The 24096-nt window shown below is 38.9% G+C and overlaps 1 protein-coding gene across 1 annotated transcript in view; it reads left to right on the forward strand.

Annotated features, from left to right (window-relative positions):
* The first annotated feature begins 1564 nt into the window (after nucleotides 1–1564).
* The window catches only part of Cpb1 (carboxypeptidase B1), a 30986-nt gene continuing 8454 nt past the window's right edge, over nucleotides 1565–24096 (forward strand). The window contains exons 1-9 of the mRNA XM_005325720.4: nucleotides 1565–1809; nucleotides 1918–1993; nucleotides 8415–8539; nucleotides 14476–14575; nucleotides 14660–14761; nucleotides 15606–15707; nucleotides 18359–18469; nucleotides 18558–18648; nucleotides 19352–19554. Of these exons, the coding sequence (XP_005325777.2) occupies nucleotides 1739–1809; nucleotides 1918–1993; nucleotides 8415–8539; nucleotides 14476–14575; nucleotides 14660–14761; nucleotides 15606–15707; nucleotides 18359–18469; nucleotides 18558–18648; nucleotides 19352–19554 (981 nt within the window). The 5' untranslated portion in view covers nucleotides 1565–1738. The remainder of the gene's footprint in view (nucleotides 1810–1917; nucleotides 1994–8414; nucleotides 8540–14475; nucleotides 14576–14659; nucleotides 14762–15605; nucleotides 15708–18358; nucleotides 18470–18557; nucleotides 18649–19351; nucleotides 19555–24096) is intronic.

Below are 24096 nucleotides of genomic sequence, written 5' to 3' on the forward strand. Positions count from 1 at the left end.
GATATTTGTATAACAGAGAGATTGAAAAGTAGAGCTGTTGCCTCCCTCCCAAGCAAAAGAAGGGTCTGTTCCTTTCCAGGATAATGAATGTCTCCTACGGGGCAAAGGTTGGGAAAGTTTGCTAGCATTCCCTCTTAAGATTTGGAGTTCCTAAATTCAGTATATCTCACCTGTAATACAAACCTATATACCCAGTATCTACCTGGACCCACCTGCTCATCATCCCCATAGGACTATGTGTAAAAGAACTGACACAAACAAACATGAAGGTTATGCTGCTTGCTCTACCATGACTAATAAAGTCTTTAATTCTGACCCAGGAGTCTCATGTCTTCTGCCAATATCTATGAGACAGTGGCAGGATAACTTGTTATCTTCCAGGTAGAATAAAATCTCAGGTTCTTCACACTTTTTGACAAATACCAAGATTAATGTAAACAGATCTCATGCTTATGAGTTGAAAGACTCAATATTGTAATGATATCAGTTATCCTCAAATGGAAAAGTAGACTTAATGCAATACCAAAGTCCCAGTATGATTTTTCATGGAAATTGAAGAAAAAGGAGGCTAACATATATATGTATATTCACAAACATATGGTTGTGTTCTATCAGAACAACTGGATACTGGTGAAAATTTCAAATGGTGCCACCACTATGGAAAAATGGTAGGTTGCCCTTTTTTGGGGGGGAGAGGGTACTGAGGATTTAACCTAGGGAATATTTACCAATGGGTTACATCCTTAGCCCTTTAATTTATTTATTTTTAAGGCAGAATCTTTCTAAATTGCTTAAGGCTTTGCTAAGTTGCTAAGTCTAACTTTGAACTTATGATCCTCCTGCCTCAGCTTCCCAAGCCCCTGGGATTACAAGTGTGTGCCACAACATCCAGCATGGTAAGACCTTCTAATGCCAAAACTACATCAACATTATTGTTTAGCAGTTCCACTTAGATATTTATCCACTCCTTGTCCAAATGAAAATACATCTCAACAAAAAGACTTGTGCAAAATGTTTATTGCAGCTTTATTTGCAGTAAAATAAAATTGGAAGCATAAATATCTATCAAAAGGAAAATAGCTGAACAAATCATAGCATATTCATCCGATGGAACATTACTTGTGATAAAAAGGAACAAAACAATAATATAATGTAAACAATAATAAAAACAAAACAATAATATAAGCTAATAAATCTTAAAATCATGCATATGGTAGAACTCATTTGCACAAAGTGTGGACAAGCAAAACTTATGCATAAAGCTAGAAATTGGGGTAGTGGTTGGCAGAGGCTCAGAGCACAGAAATGAGCTATAAAGGTGCTCAAGGAAACTTCTTAGGGTAGGAAATGTTCTATACCTTGTTTGGTACATAACATACACAGATGTACACATTTGTCAAGATGCATCAAACTTTATACTTAGATCTATAGAATTTACTTACACAATTCTCAATTTAAAAAAAAAAAGAAAGACCACAACATAGATTTTATTTAAAATACATTTTGCACTAGACTACTCAAGGTCTAACTCCAAATTAGATAAATTTGGTCTGTTTCCACAGGTGTTGAGAGAGAGATCTTCTCAGACTTCACACAGCTTCCAAGGCAGCAATGCCAGGAAAACCAGTAATCAAGATCTGATAGTGTTTATTTGCAATCTTGGAGGAGAGAGTAAAGAACACTCCGCGTATAAAGGCAGGTGGCACTCTGAGTCACCCAACAGGCCTCGTCAGACACAATGTTGGTGTTCCTGGCTCTGGTGACCGCCGCCCTCGCCTCTGCTCATCCTCCTAGTGAGCCCTTTGAAGGGTAGGTGAGCAATTCCTTAAAGAGCTAGTCTTCTTCCTTGTTAGTCCAAAAGTTTGGACACATTACCCAACTTTTAATTTCCTATTCTTCTCCTATCTCACCATTTAGTCATGAGGTATTCCGTGTTCAAGTTGAAGATGAAAATCACCTCGACGTAATCCGTGAGTTGGCCAGCAACTACCAGGTAAGCAACCATTATGTACATTAGGTTTGCTTCACACCTGCTTTAAAAACTGGTTGTACTGTGATTCCGTCAAAGGAGGAATGGCAGGAAATATTAACTACAGCATTTCAGTAGCAAGAAATAAAACCTTGGAAAGCACATAATACCATGATACCTGATTTTCCTGCCTAATTTAGATAGCCACAAGCCCCATAGTATTATAAATCCATAAAGACTTTTCAAAGTGCTGACAGAGTGTGACAACTGGGTGAGCTGCAGCCGTCTCAAAGGTCACAGAACATCTAATGTACAGCCACTTCCCTTCTAAAGCAAGAAAGAAAAATGATCAACTTGGAAATGACTGAGGAACTAGGCTTGTGTCCAACTTCAAATTCATTTCCACAACTCACGTATCATCTGTTCTCTTTGATTTTCTTTCATTCCAAATCAAACAACTTGAGGTTTCATGACCTTGATTTTGGTCCTCTTAATGATATGATGTGAGGTGGGTGGGGAGGCAAGGGGGGAAATTAGAAAACCATGAGTGGTTTCCTTACTTTTATTTTGCTTTTAAGCAACCAAAATCTCTCTGTTACTTTTTTTTAAAAAAATCACTGTTTACAGGGTGGAAACCAACATTTTTAATTGTGTCTGTAATGTGGCAGGAAGTTATTGCTGATCACAAATAGGTCCACTTGAACTGGTGCTGTTTCTTCACAAACATATTAGCAAGTCCTCCTGGCTCCTAAATATCTATCTATCCACCTCGCTTTCATTTTCTAGCTTTGAAATTGTGAAGAAAGAAAAAGGTAGTGCATTTCACATCATCCAAGGTTTTTAACACTGAAAGAGAATAGAAAGTCACCAATTCCAATCTTCCACTCAAATCTGGAATTTCCTCCCAGGAAATGGCATCCTCGGTTGCTAGCCCTAATAAAACCTGCAGGGATAGTAGATATACTACTTTCTGGAATCATCCATTTGCCTTAAAAGTCAGCCTGTTTTCTCCCTCTTATTTGAAGGCTGCCTTTTCTAACTTTGGCCCATTAGACCTAGCTGAACCAAATATTGTGTTACTTCTAAGGATTTATCTTTTCCAGGCCTCTCATCATTTCTCTTAGCACTAGTTTACAGACCCTTGATCATTCTGGTCACCTCTGGATATAGCTCAGTCTGTCTGGATTTCCTGTTAAAAAATGTGGCTCCCAGAATTGACAGTTGGCCTCCAGGTACAGTCTGATTAATACATGATACAGGACCATTGCCTGCCTCCATTTGTAAAGCAGACATTTATTAATGGGGTCTAAGACTTTTTTAGCATCTTGAGCCCTTATATAACATTCTTTGCTTCTGTTAAACCTGTGTTCAATCAAAATCATTAGGTTATTTTTTCCTCAGATGAATCACCTTTCAACAAGCTATTCCTTCTTCTTTGCTTACCTAACTGACCTTTTATTTTTACCTAAATATGGGATTTTAGATTTATGCTGCTAAAATTTATCTTGATAGCCTGTTTTCAGCATGTTGAGATCTTTTTAAGAGTGAATTCGGTCAACAAGGAAATAATTCTTCCTCCTAACTTTGTGTTACCTTCAAGTTTGATAAGCATCCCTTTTTGACTTTGGTCACTGATAAAGAAAAATATTAAGTAGATCAGGGGTAAGCACAGAAAAGAGACCTGGGTTGTGCTCATTCACCTCATTAATCAGCATCTCTGATGTGTGAGACACAGTAGTCAGCCCTGAATAGTGATCCATCAGCCTGTTCTCCTTGGGTAAGTCTGCTCAACTGCCCTAAGTTAGAGGCATGTTTCCAGTTTGTCAAGAAGATTTCAGTGCAGACTTCATCAAATGATTGACAGATCAAGTATCAGTATTTTCCTGGCTAGGGGTCTCTTCCAACAAGAAGATGAAGTTAATTGTGTCTGACTTCCAGAAAACTCAGCTTCCTTTTCTGTCCATCTCCTTCCAGTTTCCTCTGTGGCTCTGCCAGCACCCATGCCAGGCCCCAGGAGCTCCTGCTTCTGGGCTTCACCTGTTGATGAAATCCAGGACTGGGCCCCCATTACTCCCCAGGAAGCCCTTCAAACTCTTATTTCTTCCAATGTTGCTGGAAAAGTTCTGCAATCACATCTGTACCTTTTTTTCCTAGTTATCTAAAATTCAGCATTTCTATGATTTTTTTTCGATGTTGATGGACCTTTATTTTATTTATTTATTTTATGTGGTGCTGAGAATCGAACCCAGGGCCTCACATAGGCTAAATAAGTGCTCCAGCACTGAGCCTAACTCCAGCCCCTAAAATTCAACATTTTATGGTGGGCAGGAGCAGAGAATCGGGTCTCAGGCTGCTTTGTTCAATTCCTGACCCTACCACTGGGTATCTAAGCCTCAGACACCTCTTTGAGACCCAACTTCCCCATTGGCATAATGTTGATAATACTATTACCTTTGAGGATTGCTGTGAGAGTTGGTTTAGGTAAAACACTTAGGAAAAACTTAAACAGGAAGAACTATGCACGTTTCATTGTTGCTAGCATCAGATCTGAGATTCTGAATAAAATTTACATGCCAGTAGAATCACCCATCTCCCCATCTACCTTGGACCTCAATGCTCTCTTTCCAGAGAAATCATTTCTGCTTAAATAGCATGTGAAAAATTTTTAACTTATCTTGATGGTAATTTCCTCTCTCCGTAAAAGTATACGATACAAGGAACAGTGTTATTCCTTCTTAGAAAGGACAGAAGCCAAATAAGAGGCCAATTTCTCTCTTCAAACATTATGCCTTAGCTCTGAGAAGTAGGACATATGTTTCCTCTTCTTTTCTTTTCCTTTTTTTTTTTTTTAATGTCCAACATGATTAAAAAGGAGATTTTTTTTTTTATTCTCTCTACCAATTGTGTGTGGTAGTGTATTCTGGGATGTGGCCTTCCTGATAAGATCATTACAAGGGCATCCAGTATTCGTATTCATCTTTGGCCAAGTGTCCTTCCTCCCAGCTTTTGAAAGTGCCCTTTAAAAGCTGAATGTATTGGAGAGATCTGGGCCAGGCTGCACTCTGCAGCCTCTCCTCTTTCATCTGCAATTGTGTAGGAAGGATTTAATTTTACCCCCTTGCCATTAAGGTTATACTGGTCCCTTTATTGGAGACATTTGCCATAAAATGCATTTTATTTTCTCTAGCCCTTCTTGAAATCTGTTTTCCAAGTTTAAGGTACGCTTTGCTCTATCTTGTATTGTCACAGTTCCCATGTCTCATTGTCGATGCTACAATAGGAAGCTCCTCCCTCTGTCTGAAATTAGGCCTGGAATAGAAGTTGCTTCATTTTCTAACTAGAAAGGAAAATGGGAAAATGTCCTTAAGATAAATGAAGGGATCTATCAGATGCTCAACTCAGAGTCAAATATGCAAGGTGGACAAATAAACGTGTGACGAACCAAGGATTCCAACACCAGTATACATTCTTTTATATGCCAATCATATTCTCAAACGATTTTAAGGTTCCATCTTGCTTTTGTGCTTGTTTTGTGAAACATTATAGAAAGGACTCGTTGGTTATTATCCAGTTGGCTGATGTAGGTGGTATTCTTACCAGACTGTCACTCAAAGATATCCTTCCAACAAATCTTGTGTATGGTTCTCTGCCACACTTGTAATTTTGTAACTTCAGTTTTATAACATCTGAACATATAACTCATTCCCCTGCATCTTGCATATTTCACCCTTTTCCATACTCAGGCATACATCTCATTCACAAGTTCTTGGAAGTTTCTGAAATTCACACTACCTCTTTGTGTCATTACTTGAGTTTATCGTTAGGATCCACACTTGGTGCATTGGTAAATATCTGGGCAGCTACTGTTTGCTGCTGACTTCCAGCTGTGTTCCTGGGAAGTACAAGGGACAATTTGGGGAAGACTATGTCACACCCACAGCACTCCACACTGATGGGTGTTGACAGATTTGCTGATCAAGTTTACCCATGTTGAAATGAAATTTTTAAGCAACCTGAGGCTGGGTCTCCAAGTTTTTGTCAAACATGTTTACAACATCCCCTATAAGAATCCCCCATTCTCAGAGCAGAATTTTAAAGATAACACTATATATTCATATGTAATGTTCCAATATTTGGCAGAACCCAGACCTATGGGCAAGAGCTTAGGAGGTGAGAGAAGACAATTTTCAGTTTAGTATCAGAAAGAAACCCATACTCAAGGTCAAATTAGAATCATCACCAAAAATACCATCAGGTATTTTTGCTTTGAGTAGAAATGTAGACTCTAATAGAGGTTTTTTCCAGAATGGACCCGAAACAAAGATTTGTGGGGAAGGAGGCCATTTAGGAATGCAGAGAGCTCTGATACAAAATTAATAAATAAATAAAAGTGGGAAGTAATACAGTCAAAAAAGAGGGCAGCATTACTAAGCCAAGTACCACAAAGGACCCCCGATCTTAATCCATAGGGACAGTTTAGGAAAAGGTACAAACTACATATTTCAAAGTGATTGCACCTGAGAGGTCAGGAGTTGGGGAACCTAAATTAAAAAATACTTTCCAAGGTCACTAGTTGAGCAGTTCTCCAGAAAAAGATAGGTCCTCTGCAGCCCCTGCCTCCCCAGAGCTGATATTTGGCTTTTCCTAGTCCCAGGGGAAAGTGCCCTCAGGAACAGAGAAGTAGATCTTAGAACTGGGGAGTCTGCTGAACACACTTAAAGGTCCCCACAATTACATGTAAGTGGACGATATCCGGTCGGCTACAGATGCTCCGAGGACTTTATGCGCTTTGCCAACGCTACACCTCTGTGCCTATCACAAAGTCACTCTCTCCTCTCCTGCCTCACCTTGAAATCACGGGCACCTACTGTCAGGAACGCCATCAGAGACAGCTTCCAAAAACAGCCTCCCTCTTCCCATGTGCTTCCTTTCCTTGCCTTTCCCTGCACAATGCTGGCTAGGCAGCCCCAGCTTTCTGGGCTCTTGTCACACGGCACCCTTTGTCCTTCCTCCACTATCATCTAACCTCTCATCTTTATCCTGTCATCGTTGACTCACTAGGTGGCATTCCGTAGCTCCTCCTTATCCAACCATCCATACTCTCTCTGTTCAACCCCTTTGTGATAACCTCACTATATTTTTCTTCTGGAATCCCTCTTGATGGGACCTCACTCTCCTGCCTTCCATTGCCCTGACATTCTCTAAGACCCCAGCTCAGCACCCACCCGACTTCCACAGTATTTTGAAGATGACCAGGGCAGGGTATAGGTTACTGGGTTCCCGCCACTCATCCCTCAGTGTATCTGAAACGGAACCATCTGAACTCCTATTTCTACTGTCCAGTCTAAGTCTATCTGGCTCCCTTCCAATATTCCAAGCAATGGTCCTAAATATCACCATCAATCTGATCACCAGCCTGAGACCAATTCACAAACATCTAAACAGGGATTGGGTGAGACAGAGAGACAAAGAAAGACCCAACATCAGGCTCACCTCAGGCTTCCAGGAGGCACAAGGAAGAAATAGGAAAACATGCACCTGTAATAGGTGGTATGCATTTCTAATACTTTTCCATGGAAAAAAGGATATTGAAGCTGTACATCCACAAACAAAAGCATTAGAGTCTTCAAATATGACAGGCTATTATTTTGTACTTAATTTTCTCTAAAGTTGCCCTCATGAAGACGGAGACCACATTTCATTTGCCACTAGTATATTCCCTCATCTTGGGCATACAGCCTAAAACACAATAGGTCCTCAGTAACAGCTGTCAAGTGACTGAATAAATGAAAATGTCAGTACATTCCTGGATCCCCAAGAATATTTTATTCTCAAGTACTTTGGTGCCAAGATACTCAGAATGGAAGAATGCTGAGTTTCTCCCTGAGGTATCTTCCCCAGGTCAGGGACACTCTTGTTTCCACAGATTACTGTGACTTCTACTCAAGTAAGTCACAGGACAAACTTATAAAATCAGTCCATTGGAAAAAACAAAAGTAAAAAAAAAAAAAAAAGGAAAAGAGTTCAGCTTCTCTCCTTTTTTGGTGGGGGGATAGACAGTAAGTAGCTAATTTACTATCATTCGTTTAGAATATTTATCCATTGCCACTGTTCTGCCATCGTAATAAGCAAGTGCTCTAGAAAATCAATAAGTAGAAAAGAGCACATGTGGAATATTGCATTTACATAGTATTATGGGAAAAAATTGTATATTCTTGATAATCAGTTAATGTTACGTATGTATGTATTTGTAAACGTTTTTGTCAATATCTAACTGCTTGGTCCCAACATTTGTTTACTCAAAGGAGTTTTTTTTAAGGATCTTCACAGATAATTTTGATTTTGCAAATAACTCGTTGGAGATAAGCAACAGTGTGCCTTCTGATTATAACTCACCTTTTGAGTGGTAGAAGTCTAATATAATATGCCTTGATTTTGTATTCAGATTGACTTCTGGAAACCAGATTCTGTCATACAAGTCCAAGCCCGCAGTACAGTTGACTTCTCTGTTAAAGCAGAAGATTGTGTCGCTGTGGAGGACCTTCTGAAGCAGAACAAGCTACAATATGAGTAAGTTTATGTTGTACATCTATTCAAATTCACTCTCATGCATGCTTTCATCAGAGCCTTTGAAGAGCCCCGGGAAGGTAAAAATGAGACCAAGACCATGTCTTCCCCATGGCAAAGCCTAAGTTGGCCCTGGATTCTCAGTCTTAAGACTTCCATCCTGGTAGATTTTATGTTTAGTTATTGCTCTAATGAAAATAGTGTTGGCTAGTGAATCTCAGTTCTTCAGCCAGATTCTGCCCTGCTACTGCTTTACAAGAGTGCAGCCAAAACAAAGGACACTCAATTACCAGCAAGACACAGTTTTATCCCCAAATCTCAAATATTCTTCCCATATGATCCCATCTATTGTGAGCCCAAGGACTCCTTATGATCCTTTAGCTTAAGAACAAGACTGTCTGAGCGACACTCCTGTCCTCTTCTTCCCAAGATTCTACCATACTTTCTGGCAATAGGAGCAGGCATGGAGAAAGGAATCAAAGAAAGGAGAGTGGTTCTCCAGAGGCCTAGAGTAGACTTGGCTAAGCTGATTTCTCTGTCTCCTCTCTCCAAATGCTGGTCCATCAAGGTCTTTCAAGTTTTCCTAAGAGGATATCGAGTGCCTCCATGTTTCAAATGCTAAAAAGTTTAGATGTGGCCCCATCTGCTTTAGGAGAGATAAAGATTTGAAAGGAGAAATTGCAGTCATATGATAGATACTAGGAAGGACAGAGAAATGGAATTTGAGAGGAATAGACCAAGTCTAGAATCCAAGAAGTGCTGTCCTACCAGAATGAGTCTTCAGCTGAGAACCAAAAGATGAGTAGGAGTGAGCCAAACCAAGATAAGGAAAACCAAACTCCAGGCAAAGAACAGACCTTATGCTAAGTCTGAGAGGTGGAGAGAATATGGTGGCCAGGAGGCATTTGCAGGAGAGAGAGGGAAAAACAATAGGTCTTCAATGCAAAGCAGAACTCTTCTTCCAGGGTTGGATCAAGAAGGAGCAAAGAAGTGTTCTCAAGCTCCAGTTCTGAATTCTCAAAACATTTACCCAACAATCACCAACCACATGCTCAAGTCTCCATTGTGTTTTAAGAAAAGATGACCTACATAATTTAACATTAGAAATTTTCTGTTATTTTTCCACATCTTAAAAGCATCAAAGGAGTCAGGCCGGGTGGCACACATCTGTAATCCCAGCAGCTTGGGAGGCTGAGGCAAGAGGACCATGAGTTCAAAGCCAGCCTCAGCAAAAGTGAGGCACTAAGCAGCTCAGTGAGATCCTGCCTCTAAATACAAAATAGGGCTCGGATGTGGCTCAAGGGTGGAGATTAATCCCCAGTACCAAAGGGAGAAAAAGCATCAAAGAAGACTATCAGTACTAGTACAAGTGTCAGAATTGTCACATATAAAGTCTGTACCAACATCAGAATTGGTGGGGCCTATTGCAACAAATAAACGTTTTAGAAAAACAACAGCCTAGATTCTAATCCTGACTCTGTAACTCCCTGGCTGTGAGATGTTGGGGAATTTGTCTGCCCCTTCTGAGTTTCAGTTCCCTTATTCATGAAATGAAGACACAATGCTACTATCAAAGGTCTGTTGTAAAAATGGAATCAAACAATATGTAAATAAGGTGCAACTAGTATCCCAACTATCATTCCTGAGTATGCTGTTAGGGCTCGCTTACTGTGGTGCACAGAGAGAAAATAGATTACCCTTTTTTAAGGGTCAACAAAAACTGTTATGTCTAACCCCATTATCATGCTTCATATCACTTAGCTATCTGCTTCTGCCTGAGGGAAGTGTCAAGATGTGACCTTAAAAACTGACTGTCGTCTTAAACAAAATATAACCTAGTAAATTTCAAAATGTGATTAAGATTCATGTTCCTGGCATTTTGCTCTTGCTATTATCTAGGAAGGACTTCTGAAAGCCTAGACTTTAGGGGGTCTCGATAACATTCAAAAGGATGAATTTTTAAGACTCCTTTAAGAAAAACAAAGGAAGAGCAGCAACCATATACTAATACTAGCCATCTGCATACTGTCCCACTTCTACTCATCTCAAAATAATGAAAGGGTTTCCAATCCCCTCTCCATCTGCATTTACTGTACCAAGTAGAAAATTCACTTGCTTTTTTTATGGTAAACTTTCTGAGCCTCGTGGATAAATATGGTCTCATCTAGAACATAGGGTGTTCCCTGAGGGCTAAGATCTTGTTAATTTTTGCTTCTCTGTTCACTGCTGAACACATTTGTAGCATATAATTTTCTAAATATTAAATAATAATAAGTCCCTAGAAATCCTGGAGAAGTACTCCAGCAATATCCTTGCAGGGGCCATGAGCAGTCCCCATGCACCCTATTATTACCTCATATGGTAACTAATTTGTATTTAGATGGTTTCCTGCTGGCACGAATTTGCATTTGTGTTTATACATATCAGGAACCGTCCACTGCACAAGTTTCACAAAACAGCTCTTTGGATTTTTTTGGTAGTTCCAACTCTCTTCACCAAGACTCATACCACTTGAGAGTTTTAGTAAGATCCTGAATCATCTTTGGAAAAAATTTAAAATGTGTACAAAAGAAAGACAACTGGTTTTAATGGCCACGTTGCATCCTGAGATATAGGAAAACTAGAAAATAGTGTAACTCTCCAACTTATGGCTTGAAGTTGTGGACGGGCAACCTCTGCAGAATTCCTTCCTACAGATTGCAAGGTTATCTTGGCCTTATTCAATCCAGAGAAAGACTGTTATAACTGACAATAGCATCATTCTTCTGCAATACTTCAGAGTCACACAGGAAAGTGTCTTCAGATAGTGATGAGTGCATAGCAGTGTTTTCAGTAGTAATGGGCGCATAGTCCAAGAACTGAACAAATGCTCCATTTTCTGGAATCTGAAAAGGAGATAAAATTGAGTCATCTCTCTTTCTCAGACATTCTGTTCTTTGCTTTGTTGGAAACCACAGTTTTCTAATTTGCTTGCAAGTTTTAAAAATACAAAAAAGGAAAAGAAGAAGTTGAATGGCGCTATAAAAGGAGCATATAAAAGTATAAAACACTGTATATCTTCTGGATTTTTGGAGCTGTAATGTGGTCCCTATTATATTAAGAGGCATTGTTTTAATCTTCTACAATAGTAGCTCATTATTTAGTAATAATATTTTGTAATATAGCTAAAGTAGTGCTTCATCCTAAATCCAATAAAAATCAAATAATCATAAGTCTGAAAAGGATCATTTGAGGTCAATCCCCTGCATTCAGGCTAAAGTCAACACCATATTTCAGTCTCATTCTGATGTTCTCTCACAAGTTACTACACGACACTCCACTCTTGGGTAGCATCTTAAATTTAATGAGCTGGGTTTTTTAATGCTTCTTTGTCCTGGTTATTGATGAAAATGTTTAATATTTAACACAATAATAACTCTCAGGGAATGTCTCTTCTTAGTACCAAAAAACAACACTAGCCCCTGCATGGTCACTGATTCTTCTAAATAATTTGAACTTGAGGTTGGGTGCAGGTGAAAGGGAAGCTATACGCCCTGGGAGTTTTGCTGCTCCTCCACCCAGAGACAGCTCAGGACAGCATGGTTATGGCCTTAGATGCAGATGTCTAGCCAAAGTCTCAAGGCTGTAGAACGCTGGAAGCAATTAACTCATGAGATCTTTCCTCTGCACACCCACGAAGAAGCCATGTGGCCCGGCTTGATATTTCACTTGCTCACTTCCAGTGGGAAATCATGTTAAAGTAAAAGATTAATACATCATTTACCATTTACCATTTTCTCTCCGCTCCCCTCTCTTCGGAAGTTCATCCTTGTTAGCTAGTAGGATTTGTTCTTTCAAACTGATGATATTGGAATACCACGATTTTCTTAAAGGCTTCTGCCATTTTGTTTTTAATTTGTGTTTAATTTCTGTTTTGCTTATTTTGTTGTTTTTAGTTCTTTGTTTTTCTTGAAAACTAGTTTCCTAAACTACCTCTACTCTAGACTTTACTTTCCTCCATGTTAGTGTTTATGGATGTGGTAACTGGGGGGAAAAAAATTTTTTTCACATACCTGAAAAACATCTATGTAAATGAACAAAGCCTATGGATTTGAGTGAAGCCTTGCATTTTAGAATTGAAAAATACATTGAATATCCATCAATCCAATGCCCCAATTCTAAAATTTATGAAATTAAGGCCCAGAAATTAAATGACTTTCCTAAAGTGAGTTGATGGGTTGGGCCACACTGCAACACTGATGTTTTGATTTCCAATTCACGATTCCTCCCACTTCCACCCTATTCCCTAAAAATCTGATTTCATATTCAGTATAATTATGGCACTTACTGTCATCATCATTCCTAACTATAGCAGGCAGAATAATAGTCCCTTCAAAAATCCTAAACCGCACTATGTCTAAACGTATTACTTTGCATGGCAAAGGGGAATTGAGATATTAGATGGCTTAAGGATCCTAACCAGCTGACTTAAAATAGGAAGTCTACCCTGGATTGTCTAGACAGGTGCACTGCAATCCATCAAGTTCTTCAAAGTAGAGGTAGAAGTCAGAAGATTGGATATGAGAAGGACTTGGTTTACTGTTGCTAGCTTTAAGTTGGAGGAAGAAGAACCAGCCACAAAATGTAGGTGACCTCCAGGACCAGCAAGGGGCTCAGAGAGATCCGACTCTCCCTCAGAACCTTCTGGAAGGAACACATCCCTTGTGGACACCTTGTTTTCAGCCCAGCGAGTCCCGTGTTGGGCTTCTAACCTATAGAACTGTAAAACTGCAAATTCACGTTGCTTTCACCTACTAACTTTAAGTGGCCACAGAAAATCAAGACACAAACTATGGATGGCTGTTCAACGGAAAAAAAAAAAATCTCTTTCCACAGAATAAATTTTAAGATCTTCTCCTTTTCATTTTCTTAATATCTTAAGAGAGTGAAATCCTTGGGACAGAATTTGTCATTTTCTAGGAAGCAAATACCATTCAGTGTTGATTTATTGCATTTTCCATGAACAGACACAAGTTCACATTCAAGTTCCCCCAAATGAAGGAGCCATCAGGAGGAAGGTTCAGAGGATGTCCCTGATAAACTCTGTCAGAATGCCCTTGGGGGCGACCGCAGGAAAGGCAGACTTTTGATGTGTGGTTGTAATTCTCCATGTGGCAGATAAAACCATTTCAAGGCTCCATTGTGGATAATAGAAGTTTCTGCAAAATGGCCTCTGTCTGTAATATCACAGTGCTGTGACCAAGGACTTTAATGCTTATAAAACTGTGTCCCTTCCAAATACCCTGTCCCCTCAAGGTGGCAAAGGGAAATGCAGACACCCACGCCCACACCTTCAGGCAGGCCACTTTTAAGAGCACTTTAACTGAACTGTGCATTCATAGGAAGAGGAGGGCCTCGGGTATCCTCTCCTCAATGTTCATGTTACCTGATTACGGAACTATTATTTGATTACTTTACGCCAGCCAAACAGGCAAATAGAAACCAGTTCTTTAAGCCTAGACTTCTTAACCCAATCAATCTTTAGCTTCCGGCCTCTAAGATATTTTTCTTGAAACCTGGAGATGGCTCTGGATGAGACACTGTCCCCAGTTCCGTGGGACTGAGTAGGTTTCTGGGAGCTGAGACTTCACTGATAAAATCAGGAAAAGTCCCAAGGAAGAAAGATCATAGGTGGGACATATTGTCGTGTGCCCAAACCCTTGCCCAGAACATGCAAGATCCCAGGGGAAACCATTTCTGAGCTTAGGGTCTAAAGGACACCAAATATGTAAAGCTTGGACTGAGGAAGAGCCTGTCCTGCCAATACCTTCAGATGGCCTTCTCAAAGGCTAACAATTTGTGAATCTGTTGGGGGATGCATAGGACCATCTCCTAAAGCAGTGGCTATGTCCGGGGTTTCCCGTGTGTTTACCTAGGGGCACCTTTCTGGTTTGTTACAGGGTATTGATAAGCAACCTGAGAAATGAGATGGAGGCCCAGTTTGATACCTGGAGCCGGGCCGCTGGACACAGTTACACCAAGTACAACGACTGGGAAACGGTATGAGGTACACGTGGTTTTCACATTGCTTTGGCCATTGAACCAACAATGTCCTGTTAATCCACAAATGATTCCCTTTGGTAGATAGAGGCTTGGACTCAACAAGTTGCCAATGAGAACCCAGATCTCGTCTCCCGCAGCGTCATTGGAACCACCTTTGAAGGACGCCCCATGTACCTCCTCAAGGTAATTATTTTTAACCATGAGCTTGCTGGTCTGAGGGCTTTAAATCAGTGAGTTCTAATGCATTAACATCTGTTTCCCAGACGTGTTATCCCAAACACTGTTATAACTTTTCCTGCCTATATCCCCCCAGGGAGTCGAACAGATTCCCTGGCTTCCTTTATCATATGTGGATTTTTAAATCATTATTTTGATTTATTCAAAAAGAAAATGCAATAAAATAAGAGAAGTCCTATAAATTTAACCACATTCCTGTAAGCAATGTAAATGATCAGCCACCTTGATGAAATCCTTCTCTCCCAGCTGTTGTTTGCAAATCCATTTGCTAAAGAGCTTCATAAACTTCACGTTTATCAGACAACATTACAAAGCACACCGACAATTTGTCTCTGTCATCCTCTAATGCCATTTTTGTCATGTAATTCTAATGAACGAAATAAAAAGACGAGAAATAATGGAGAAAAGAGAAAATTCTTACGAGATTAGCAACAACTGTGATTACCTCTAATTACTCATCCAGTTGTCTTGGTCATGTCACTTAGTAATAGCGGCTGAAAATAACCTCCACGTGAGGACCATTAAGCAGGGTAATCAGGCATCTTTGGAAAATATGAGCTTGTCAAGCTTAATAAAAATAATAAACAACCACATAAGCTCTCAGCTCAAACATTGTGAGTGTCTAGAGGCAAGCACATACTGTGCTGGTATTGTGTTTTAATTTAATCATAGGATATATCACACGCTGTCAGGTTTCACCTGTTGAATCTGAAACACCAGTGGATGGTGAAGGTTAACCCCTGAATGCCAGAGTGTCAGTCACAGCTTCCTTCTTGCGTTTTGTTGCCAGGTTGGCAAAGCCAAACCAAATAAGCCCGCCATCTTCATGGATTGTGGTTTCCATGCCAGAGAGTGGATTTCTCCTGCATTCTGCCAGTGGTTTGTGAGAGAGGTCAGTCTGTGCAATGATTTTTGGCAAATGGTGGAAGAAAGTATTTTCTTATTCCAGTTAATTCCTTATAACCTCGCTAGAATAAGAGAATGACACAGAACCAAAAATATCCAGAATTCCAAGTTCCTGTTTTTCAGAATTGGTGTCAAATTTTATCAAGACATCATTGTAAGGTGAAATTTCTAAGCAGTTAGAGAATTGGATTTATCTACATTACACTTATCTGAACTTTTTCCTCACCCACCTTGGGTGAGCATGCTAACAGCTAGTATAGTGAACTGGTCATTTAAAAGTTAATGGTTGTGGATTAGCTACCAATTGGAACATGATCTCCTGATAACTTAAAAACTCAAGTTTTTAAGTATCCCTGAGTGCTACTAGCATAACAAATGACTTAATAAATAATTAATATATATGTTATAAAATCACCTTTAGAATACCACCTGAATAATCATTTCAGGTAAATCCACAGAGGGACACAAAAATGAGTGGGTAAAAGTTTAAGGAGAAATAAGATATTTGCAGGATCACAAAATATCTTCCTCCTCAAAATGTAACAATTGCAAAGGAAAACTTGGAATAGAAAAACCTAGCTGAGGGCGAGGGTTGTAGCTTAGTGGTAGAGCACTTGCCTAGTATGAGTGAGGCACTGGGTTCGAACCTCAGCACCACATAAAAATAAATAAAGGTATTGTGTCCATCTACAACTAAAAAAAATTTTTTTAAATAAGATTAAATTTAAAAAAGAAACTACCTTAACCAAGTTGTGAAGGTGAACATCACCAGAGATAAATCAGATATATTGACACCATGTGCCCCTGATCTTGTACACTAAAGGGAGACGTCACCCTTGTGACACTCCTCCCCTGACACGTGGAGCTAATCACAAAAAGATAATGTAAACAATGAGACACACTCAAACTGAGAGACATTCTGCAAAATAACCTGATAAGTGCTCTTAAACAGGGTCAGTGAAAAACAAGGGAAAACTGAAGAACTATCACAGATCAGAAAAGACAAGGAGAAAAGGACAAGCAAAGCCAAGGTGGGATCCTAGAAGGACCCAGAACAGAAAAAGGACACGAGTGGAAAACCATGAAATCTGAACAAAGCCTATATCTAACTTCTAATATTGTGCCCAGGTTCATTCCTTCACTTTGATAATTGTACCACAGTGATATAAGGTCATAACATTAGGGAGATCTGGGAGAAGGGTCTATAAGAACTCCTCATATTATTTTTTTGCAACTCCTTTGTGAATCTTAAAGCTTACATTGAAGAGCTTTAAAATATAAGAATATGATTATGTACAATGTAATTTACTTTGTGTGAAGCCCTTCTGTATTTACTTACCATAGTCTTGATTTCTAGTTTTGATTTCAGGTCTAGAAGTCAGTGAAGCATCACCTGACTTCACTAGGCAGCTTACCTCGACCCTTTAAAAGGAGAAAGTTAGATTTTATCATCAGTGTGTAGATCATTCAAAGAACATGGCTCTACAGCCTCTCCAACCTAAAAAGCACACACTTTATCATAAGTTAGTGTAAGGAGTATGTGTGTAAAGAATCACAAAAAGTATGTAAAAATTGTTCACATAGAGAAGCCTTGTGCATTCTCAAGTTATGTAAACAAGCCGAGGAGAATGTTGAATTTAACTTTACCATGATGGTAGAGCCAAAGACCTGCAATGAAAGAGAACAAATTAAATGGGCACAGTGTCCTTGGTTCCTAGTTAAGTGTTTACTTAACAGGGACAGCCAGTCCCTTAATGGGATTCCCTTCTCAAGAAACAGGATGAAGGGGCTGGGGCTGGGACTCAGCAGGCGAGCGCTTGCCTAGCACAGGCAAGGCCCTGGGTTCAATCCTCAGCACCATATAAAAATAAATAAGTAAAATAAAGGTACTATGCCCAACTACAACTAAAAAAATAAATATTAAAAAAAAAAAACAGGATGAAGCAGAGACATCTATACTCAGGAAGAACTTTCCCAAACCCATCAGTGGATTAAGGAGACACATTCTCATTTTTCTTCCGTGTTGGACACTCCCTCTAGTAATATCATCCAGGAAAGTTTTTATAAACTCTAAAAAAATAGGTAAATATCTAGGTGATGTCATTAGGAACATGAGTAACCACCCAGAGACCCTCCTTACATACCAGGACTAGGTCTTATGCTCATACCCTAGTAAATTCGATAAAAAGTGATTGCAGTTTTTGCCGCAAAGGAAGCAAGTGTGTGTGTGTATGTGTATGTGTGTGTGTGTGTGTGTGTTCTTTAAAGGTCTTTAATTTGTAGTTACATGTACAATAAATTTGGAATGCCCTGAAGGAAAAAAGTCTTTAATTTTTATTAAATTTATGTTCATCTCTAAAGGAAAAAGTTAAAATTAAAAAAAAAAACAATAATTCCCTGAGTTACATATGAATGCAACAGAAGTATGCTAAAAGCAGAGAAGAATTAAAAACAATAATTTAAAAAAGAAAACCAGTGATCATTTGCCAATGGCTTTCTAAATATTAACTTTGCCTACCCCAATAGGGGACACAGTTCCATTACCAAAGTCAACCTTCACCCTGTCTATGGAAATTTAGCAGCATGGTGCCCTTCTATCCCCATCCCATGAAACTCTGCTTTGTAAATCACACACAGGCAGTTCGCACCTATGGACAAGAGATCCACATGACAGAGCTTCTCGATGAATTGGACTTTTACGTCCTGCCTGTGGTCAATATTGATGGCTATGTCTACACCTGGACCAAGGTACATGAACCCACACTGAGCGGGACTGATGTAATGAAAACCAACTGCTTTCTGTGACCCTTGTCCTAACCACACAATCCACTTTCAGGACCGAATGTGGAGAAAGACCCGCTCGACTCAGGCTGGAACTTCCTGTGTGGGCACAGATCCCAACAGAAATTTTGCTGCTGGTTGGTGTGGTAAGTACCTGGCTGGCCATATAGCACTCATAGGTTGAAACCTTGAGAGAAAAAAAAAAATGACATAAGAAAACATGATAGTGTCCCAAAACAAGAAAAACTATAAATTTTTATATTTTAGAGTTTTCACTTTCTGAAAGCACACATAATAAGTAGTTTATTAATTCATTTGACAAATATGTATCGGGCATTGGGTTGGGTTCTCAAATGTGTTAGATGCTGAAGACATAGGACTGAACAAATCAGAGAGAATCCTACTACTGTTTGTACACTAGAGAGTCTAGTCCAGTGAGTGTCTAGATACAGCCATTAAGTTAATAATTATTTAAATAACATTGTGTTGTGATCATAGTAATGTAGAATTTTGATAGATATTAGTTTGTACCCTGCTTGTTAATTTTCTTACAGTTTATTGATCATGCTGTGTAATACTATACAGGATATATTCATGATTTCATATGCAAATTTTTTTATCCTGCGAGCATAAAACCATACTGTGTTAATCTTGTCAGTAAATACGTACATACTTTATAACACATGCATATAGTAGAGAATTGTTCAGCAGAGTCACGTGAAAACAATGTACATTGAGCTTCCTAATTCGAAAGTTTAAAGCATTAAAATATCCCCCAGGTAGCTCACCGTAGGTAGATCATTTCAGAAGGCCACCATCAGCCATTAACAACAACACATGTTCTCCCAGAGGTGGGAGCGTCTACAAACCCCTGTTCTGATACTTACTGTGGACCTGCGCCCGAGTCTGAGAAGGAGACCAAGGCCCTGGCTGATTTCATCCGCAACAACCTCTCTTCCATCAAGGCATACCTGACATTCCACTCATACTCCCAGATGCTGCTCTATCCCTACTCCTACACCTACAATCTGCCAAAGAACAATGTGGAGTTGGTAAGTCGACTCGGCAGTGGCTGGGAAATTTCACTCTTAAGACTGTTTTTCATTTTATTCCTGGGGGAAAAAAAAAAAAAAATATATATATATATATACATTGTTCATATATATATGTGTGTGTGTGTGTGTGTGTGTGTGTGTGTGTATGAACAATTTCTAGAAGTTTCTTTATTGGTTTTTGGTAGCAGAAGTACAGAAAACTTACTATAGATTTATAGGGAGTTTAGAATCAACTGCATAAATTGACTTAAAAATTTTGCAATCAGGAACAGTCGCTTTTGTATCGTTTATTCGCTAATCTTCAAAATGACCATAGTTCCATTTCCTCTGGCTGCTTCACAATATTGACTCAAATCATGATTGCAGATGTATCTGGGATCGTCACTGGAGTTCCTTAGTCACATACATAGTATTTGTCAGAGTTGGTTTTGTTGAGTTGCCTTGAGCTGGGTTGACACAGAGCGTGGCAGATGTCATTAGAAATTTGTCACATTTGGTTGAGATCAGGTTTAGTCATGAGATCCTGAAATTGCTTATTTCACAGTTCAATCAGGTGAGATTGAGAAGTCAGTCAGTCAATCAATGGACGAATGATATGAATGAGTCTTTCTGGATTTAGGAGACAATGCAAAGAAATTTAAGTATCTCTCACTCAAAACAAAAGCAACCTTGTTGGAAAATCAAGATACAAGCACAGGGGCTAGGGCTGTCGCTCAGAGGCAGAGCACTTGCCTAGTATGTATGAGGCACTGGGATCGGTCCTTAGCACCACGTAAAAATGAAATAAATAAAATAAAGGCAAGCTATCCATCTACAACTACAAAAAAAAATTTTAAAGATATAATCACAGGAGCACTTAGATATTATGAGTTTTATAACATTCACACTAATAAATATCATACATAGATGCATACATTTTTTTAAAAAAGCAGATTTGATCCCTTTGAACAATATTTTTTTTAATTTATGAAACATCTGGTTGCCAGAAGTTCAGATCAACAATCTAAAAGAGCAAGCATAAAATTTAAAGCATTTGAATTACACCAGAAATTTTTTTAAAAAGTACTCCATCTAGAAAATGACACAGATATTTGGCTTACATAAATGCTTAATCTAGAAGGCCCAGTAACTTTAAGAACTGGAAATTCTTGTTTTGCACTTTCAGATTCAGTCTTTCAGAGACCAAATAAAAAACGTAATGTTGTAAATATGTCATGAAAAAGAGCAAAACAGAAAAACAAACCACTCTCCCAGAAAACTGATGGCTAATAGTTGGAAGGATTCTTTAAAAAAAAAAAAATCTTCAAAATGTTTCTCATTTTCCCTATCTGGAGCCAAAAAATAAAAGAAAACATTATTAGTTAGAACAATTAAATATTCATTTTTCCAGTTATGCCCTATCTGTACATGTTCCCAGTGGGAGTTCATGGTCCTGTGGCCCCAGAGATGGGTGTGGTCAGCTCCTGGTTTCTGTCCTAGATTTCTGGCCACCAAAAAGAAGGAGGTTGCTTAATTCCTGTGAATATATTTAAATTGTCCTATATCCTAAGAGAAAACAAAGTTGTCATGACTAAATACTAATGAATTAAGAAGTGAATTGGGAAAACGCAAATTATAAAACACACGAAGTGTTTCAATAGTGATATGTCTAGCTTGCTCAGTATCTACTAGTTCTAGATGTGAATACCTCAAAGTCTAACACTAAGCAAAATGTTTAAAGTGTTCATAGAAATTGAACTGCTTCCACAAGGTTCAATACTTTTTTTTATTTGGGGAATAAATTAATCCTTCATAGTGAGGAGATAACTTTGCATCGACTAATGCATATGATAATAACCCAGTATTTGGATTATTGAAAAGTCTCCAAACTATTGTTTAAAAAGGAATCAAGTACTCTTGCTTTTGTTTGTTTATTTGTTGTAATTTTGTGAATAAAGCTTGCTACTTCCTATGGGAACTTTATCCAGGAAAATACCCAGGGTTCAGAGACTCAGAATTTAATTGGCCCATTCACATGAGCCCAGGAAGTGAGAAAATGCACCAGTAGATTGTGAGCCACAAATGTTCTCCCAAAAATCAGTCTTTCCCTTAAAATTAGTGAAAAGCAGATAGGAGCAAAAGAGATACTACTTAAAATTCTGTTTCCAAAATTGTTTTTAAACTCTAATTAATGAAGAAGTGAAATTATCAGAATTCTATTGATATAAAATATTAACCTATTCTCAAAAGGAGCACAAGTCATTAAATAATTTTATCATGAATGAATATTTCAGTATTCATAAAACTAATAAATTCAAGGAAAAGCACATGTCTCTTTTTACCTTTTCCAGGATATTAAAAAGGTGACTAAAGTGTAAAACTCATCACGATTTATATCACACATTGATTTAAAAGATTCTTTAATGTCCGATATTTTTTCTGAGGTAAAACTTTGGCCTACCATCTTAAGACAAATATTTATATGCCACTAGGCCAGGAAAGCCTGGGCAAAAGCTATTTGATTATTACATTCATTTAGCCTTTGAATTTAGTTTGACAGCTCAAAGCAACTTTGATCTTTGGAGAGATAAAAATTATTTCCATTTTTTTTTCTTATTTTGTGAAATTCCAATTCACTTACTTCTAAAGTACGTTTTTCTAGAACAAGCTTTAAACTATAGTGTAATTACAAACGTAAGCATAGCAAAGGAGAATTTGAATCTCTCCCCTGCAAAAAAGTATATTGGCATTTTCACAGTTTTTATTTGTAATGAGGATTTCAAGGGAAAAAAGTGGTCTTGATCTAGAAGGATGAATTTTCCATTCAAATCTGATGTCTCCATATTAATTCTTACTTAGAGAAACATGACTGCTACAGAAAGTAGTGAAAGATAAATAAAACGATCTCCTGGCATCATGCCACATTAGAGAGCTAGGAATTTTCTTGAAGGGCTAGAGTGAGGATTTTGTCTCATACATAGTTTGACCTAGTCATTCATGTGTATATGATAAGATTATATTTGTAGGGAAAAAAATCCCTCCAAGATGAATAAGACTCTAAACTCAAGGAAATTATTTTATACTTATATTAGTATTTTTACCCAAAATTAAAGCATGCTATAAGCAGCAATCCTTTGACATCAGAATAATGATAAAGACTTTTGTGGATACCTTTCAGAAAGATCTTTCTTGGAACTTGCCTGGTAATTGCTTATAATATGAGAAAATTTTCAGAGGGAAGAAGAGTAGTGATGGGCATACAGAAGACCAAGGAAGAAATGATCACACGGACCCTAGGAGGTGGCCAGAAACACAAGTGTTTCTTACGTTTCTTTCTCTGTTTCCCAGAGCAGTAGGAAGTGCAGGAGTATTTTGAGTATCTCACACACACGATGCTTTTCATTTCACAAAATGCCCTTCCAGATTATTTAAAGACTGATGTGCACTGACTTTCCAGTGGCTTCCCGAGCACACCCTGTGTTCCCCAGTGTGGATTCCTTCAATATCGTTGACCACTATCTTCAAGGGAAGTTTTAAGTCTCAGAAAAAAAAGAAATATTTACATTTTCAAAACTCTAAAGAATAACAAAATAGTGAATCATGTGATTTCTTGATTGTCAAAGGAACTAAAACCTGAAAGACGTAGAGGACAAGACTCCCAAAACTGGGCGGTATAGCAGCACTTACTGGATATGAGGACGTTTCCCCCAACACCCCAGGTGCCTACATGACACTGTTAACAATGATAATCGTCATCATCATGCCATCACCCAGGAAACAAGTACCTTGTCCCACTCTACTAACTGACGGAGAGGACAGCAGAGTGCAGCCCAGGGCACGGGTCTTACCCGACCTCCCTCACAGGAAAGCTAGGAAGTCATGGCTGAAAAATTGTAGAAATTCTCTAGTTCTGGCTTTCTCATTTTCCCACTGAAGCAAGGAAGCCATAGCTAAGCTGACCCCAGCAGGGGACTCCAGAGTTACTGGCTCCTGAAAAATGTTCTGTGCTGCCTGTTTATACACACACAAACACACACACATACACACACACACACACACACACACACACACACACACACACACGTGCGCGCGCGCGTGCATTCATGTGGCCACATTCAATGGTAGTATCCATGTAACTGATTTGCAGAAATTTTATCAGAAAAAAAAGTCTTTAATCCCACAAAAAGCACCTAATTACCTCTGCCCCGGACATCGCTAAAGATTTACCCCTGTTATCTCACATGACTGATTTATCAGGGCCCAGTGTTTATGATTCTGGCCCTTTTGTGTGTGTGGTGGTGGGGGGTGTGCCAGGGATTGAACCCAGACCCCTGTGCATGCGAGGCAAGCACTCAACCAACTGAGCTATATCCCCAGCCCTAGCCCATTCTCTGGATGAGTATGTATATTCACGAACCAAGAGAAAGATAATAGTAACCAGAAAAAATATGCCAGTCTTTCTGAAAAATTACTAAACATAACCAAACATTGAAATCCACTTCTAAAGTGGCACCTTCCAGTCCACTGGCACATCACTTGCCACCTCTTAAAGCTGTAGTT

Source organism: Ictidomys tridecemlineatus, chromosome 3 (assembly GCF_052094955.1).
Source record: "Ictidomys tridecemlineatus isolate mIctTri1 chromosome 3, mIctTri1.hap1, whole genome shotgun sequence".
NCBI lineage: Eukaryota > Metazoa > Chordata > Mammalia > Rodentia > Sciuridae > Ictidomys > Ictidomys tridecemlineatus.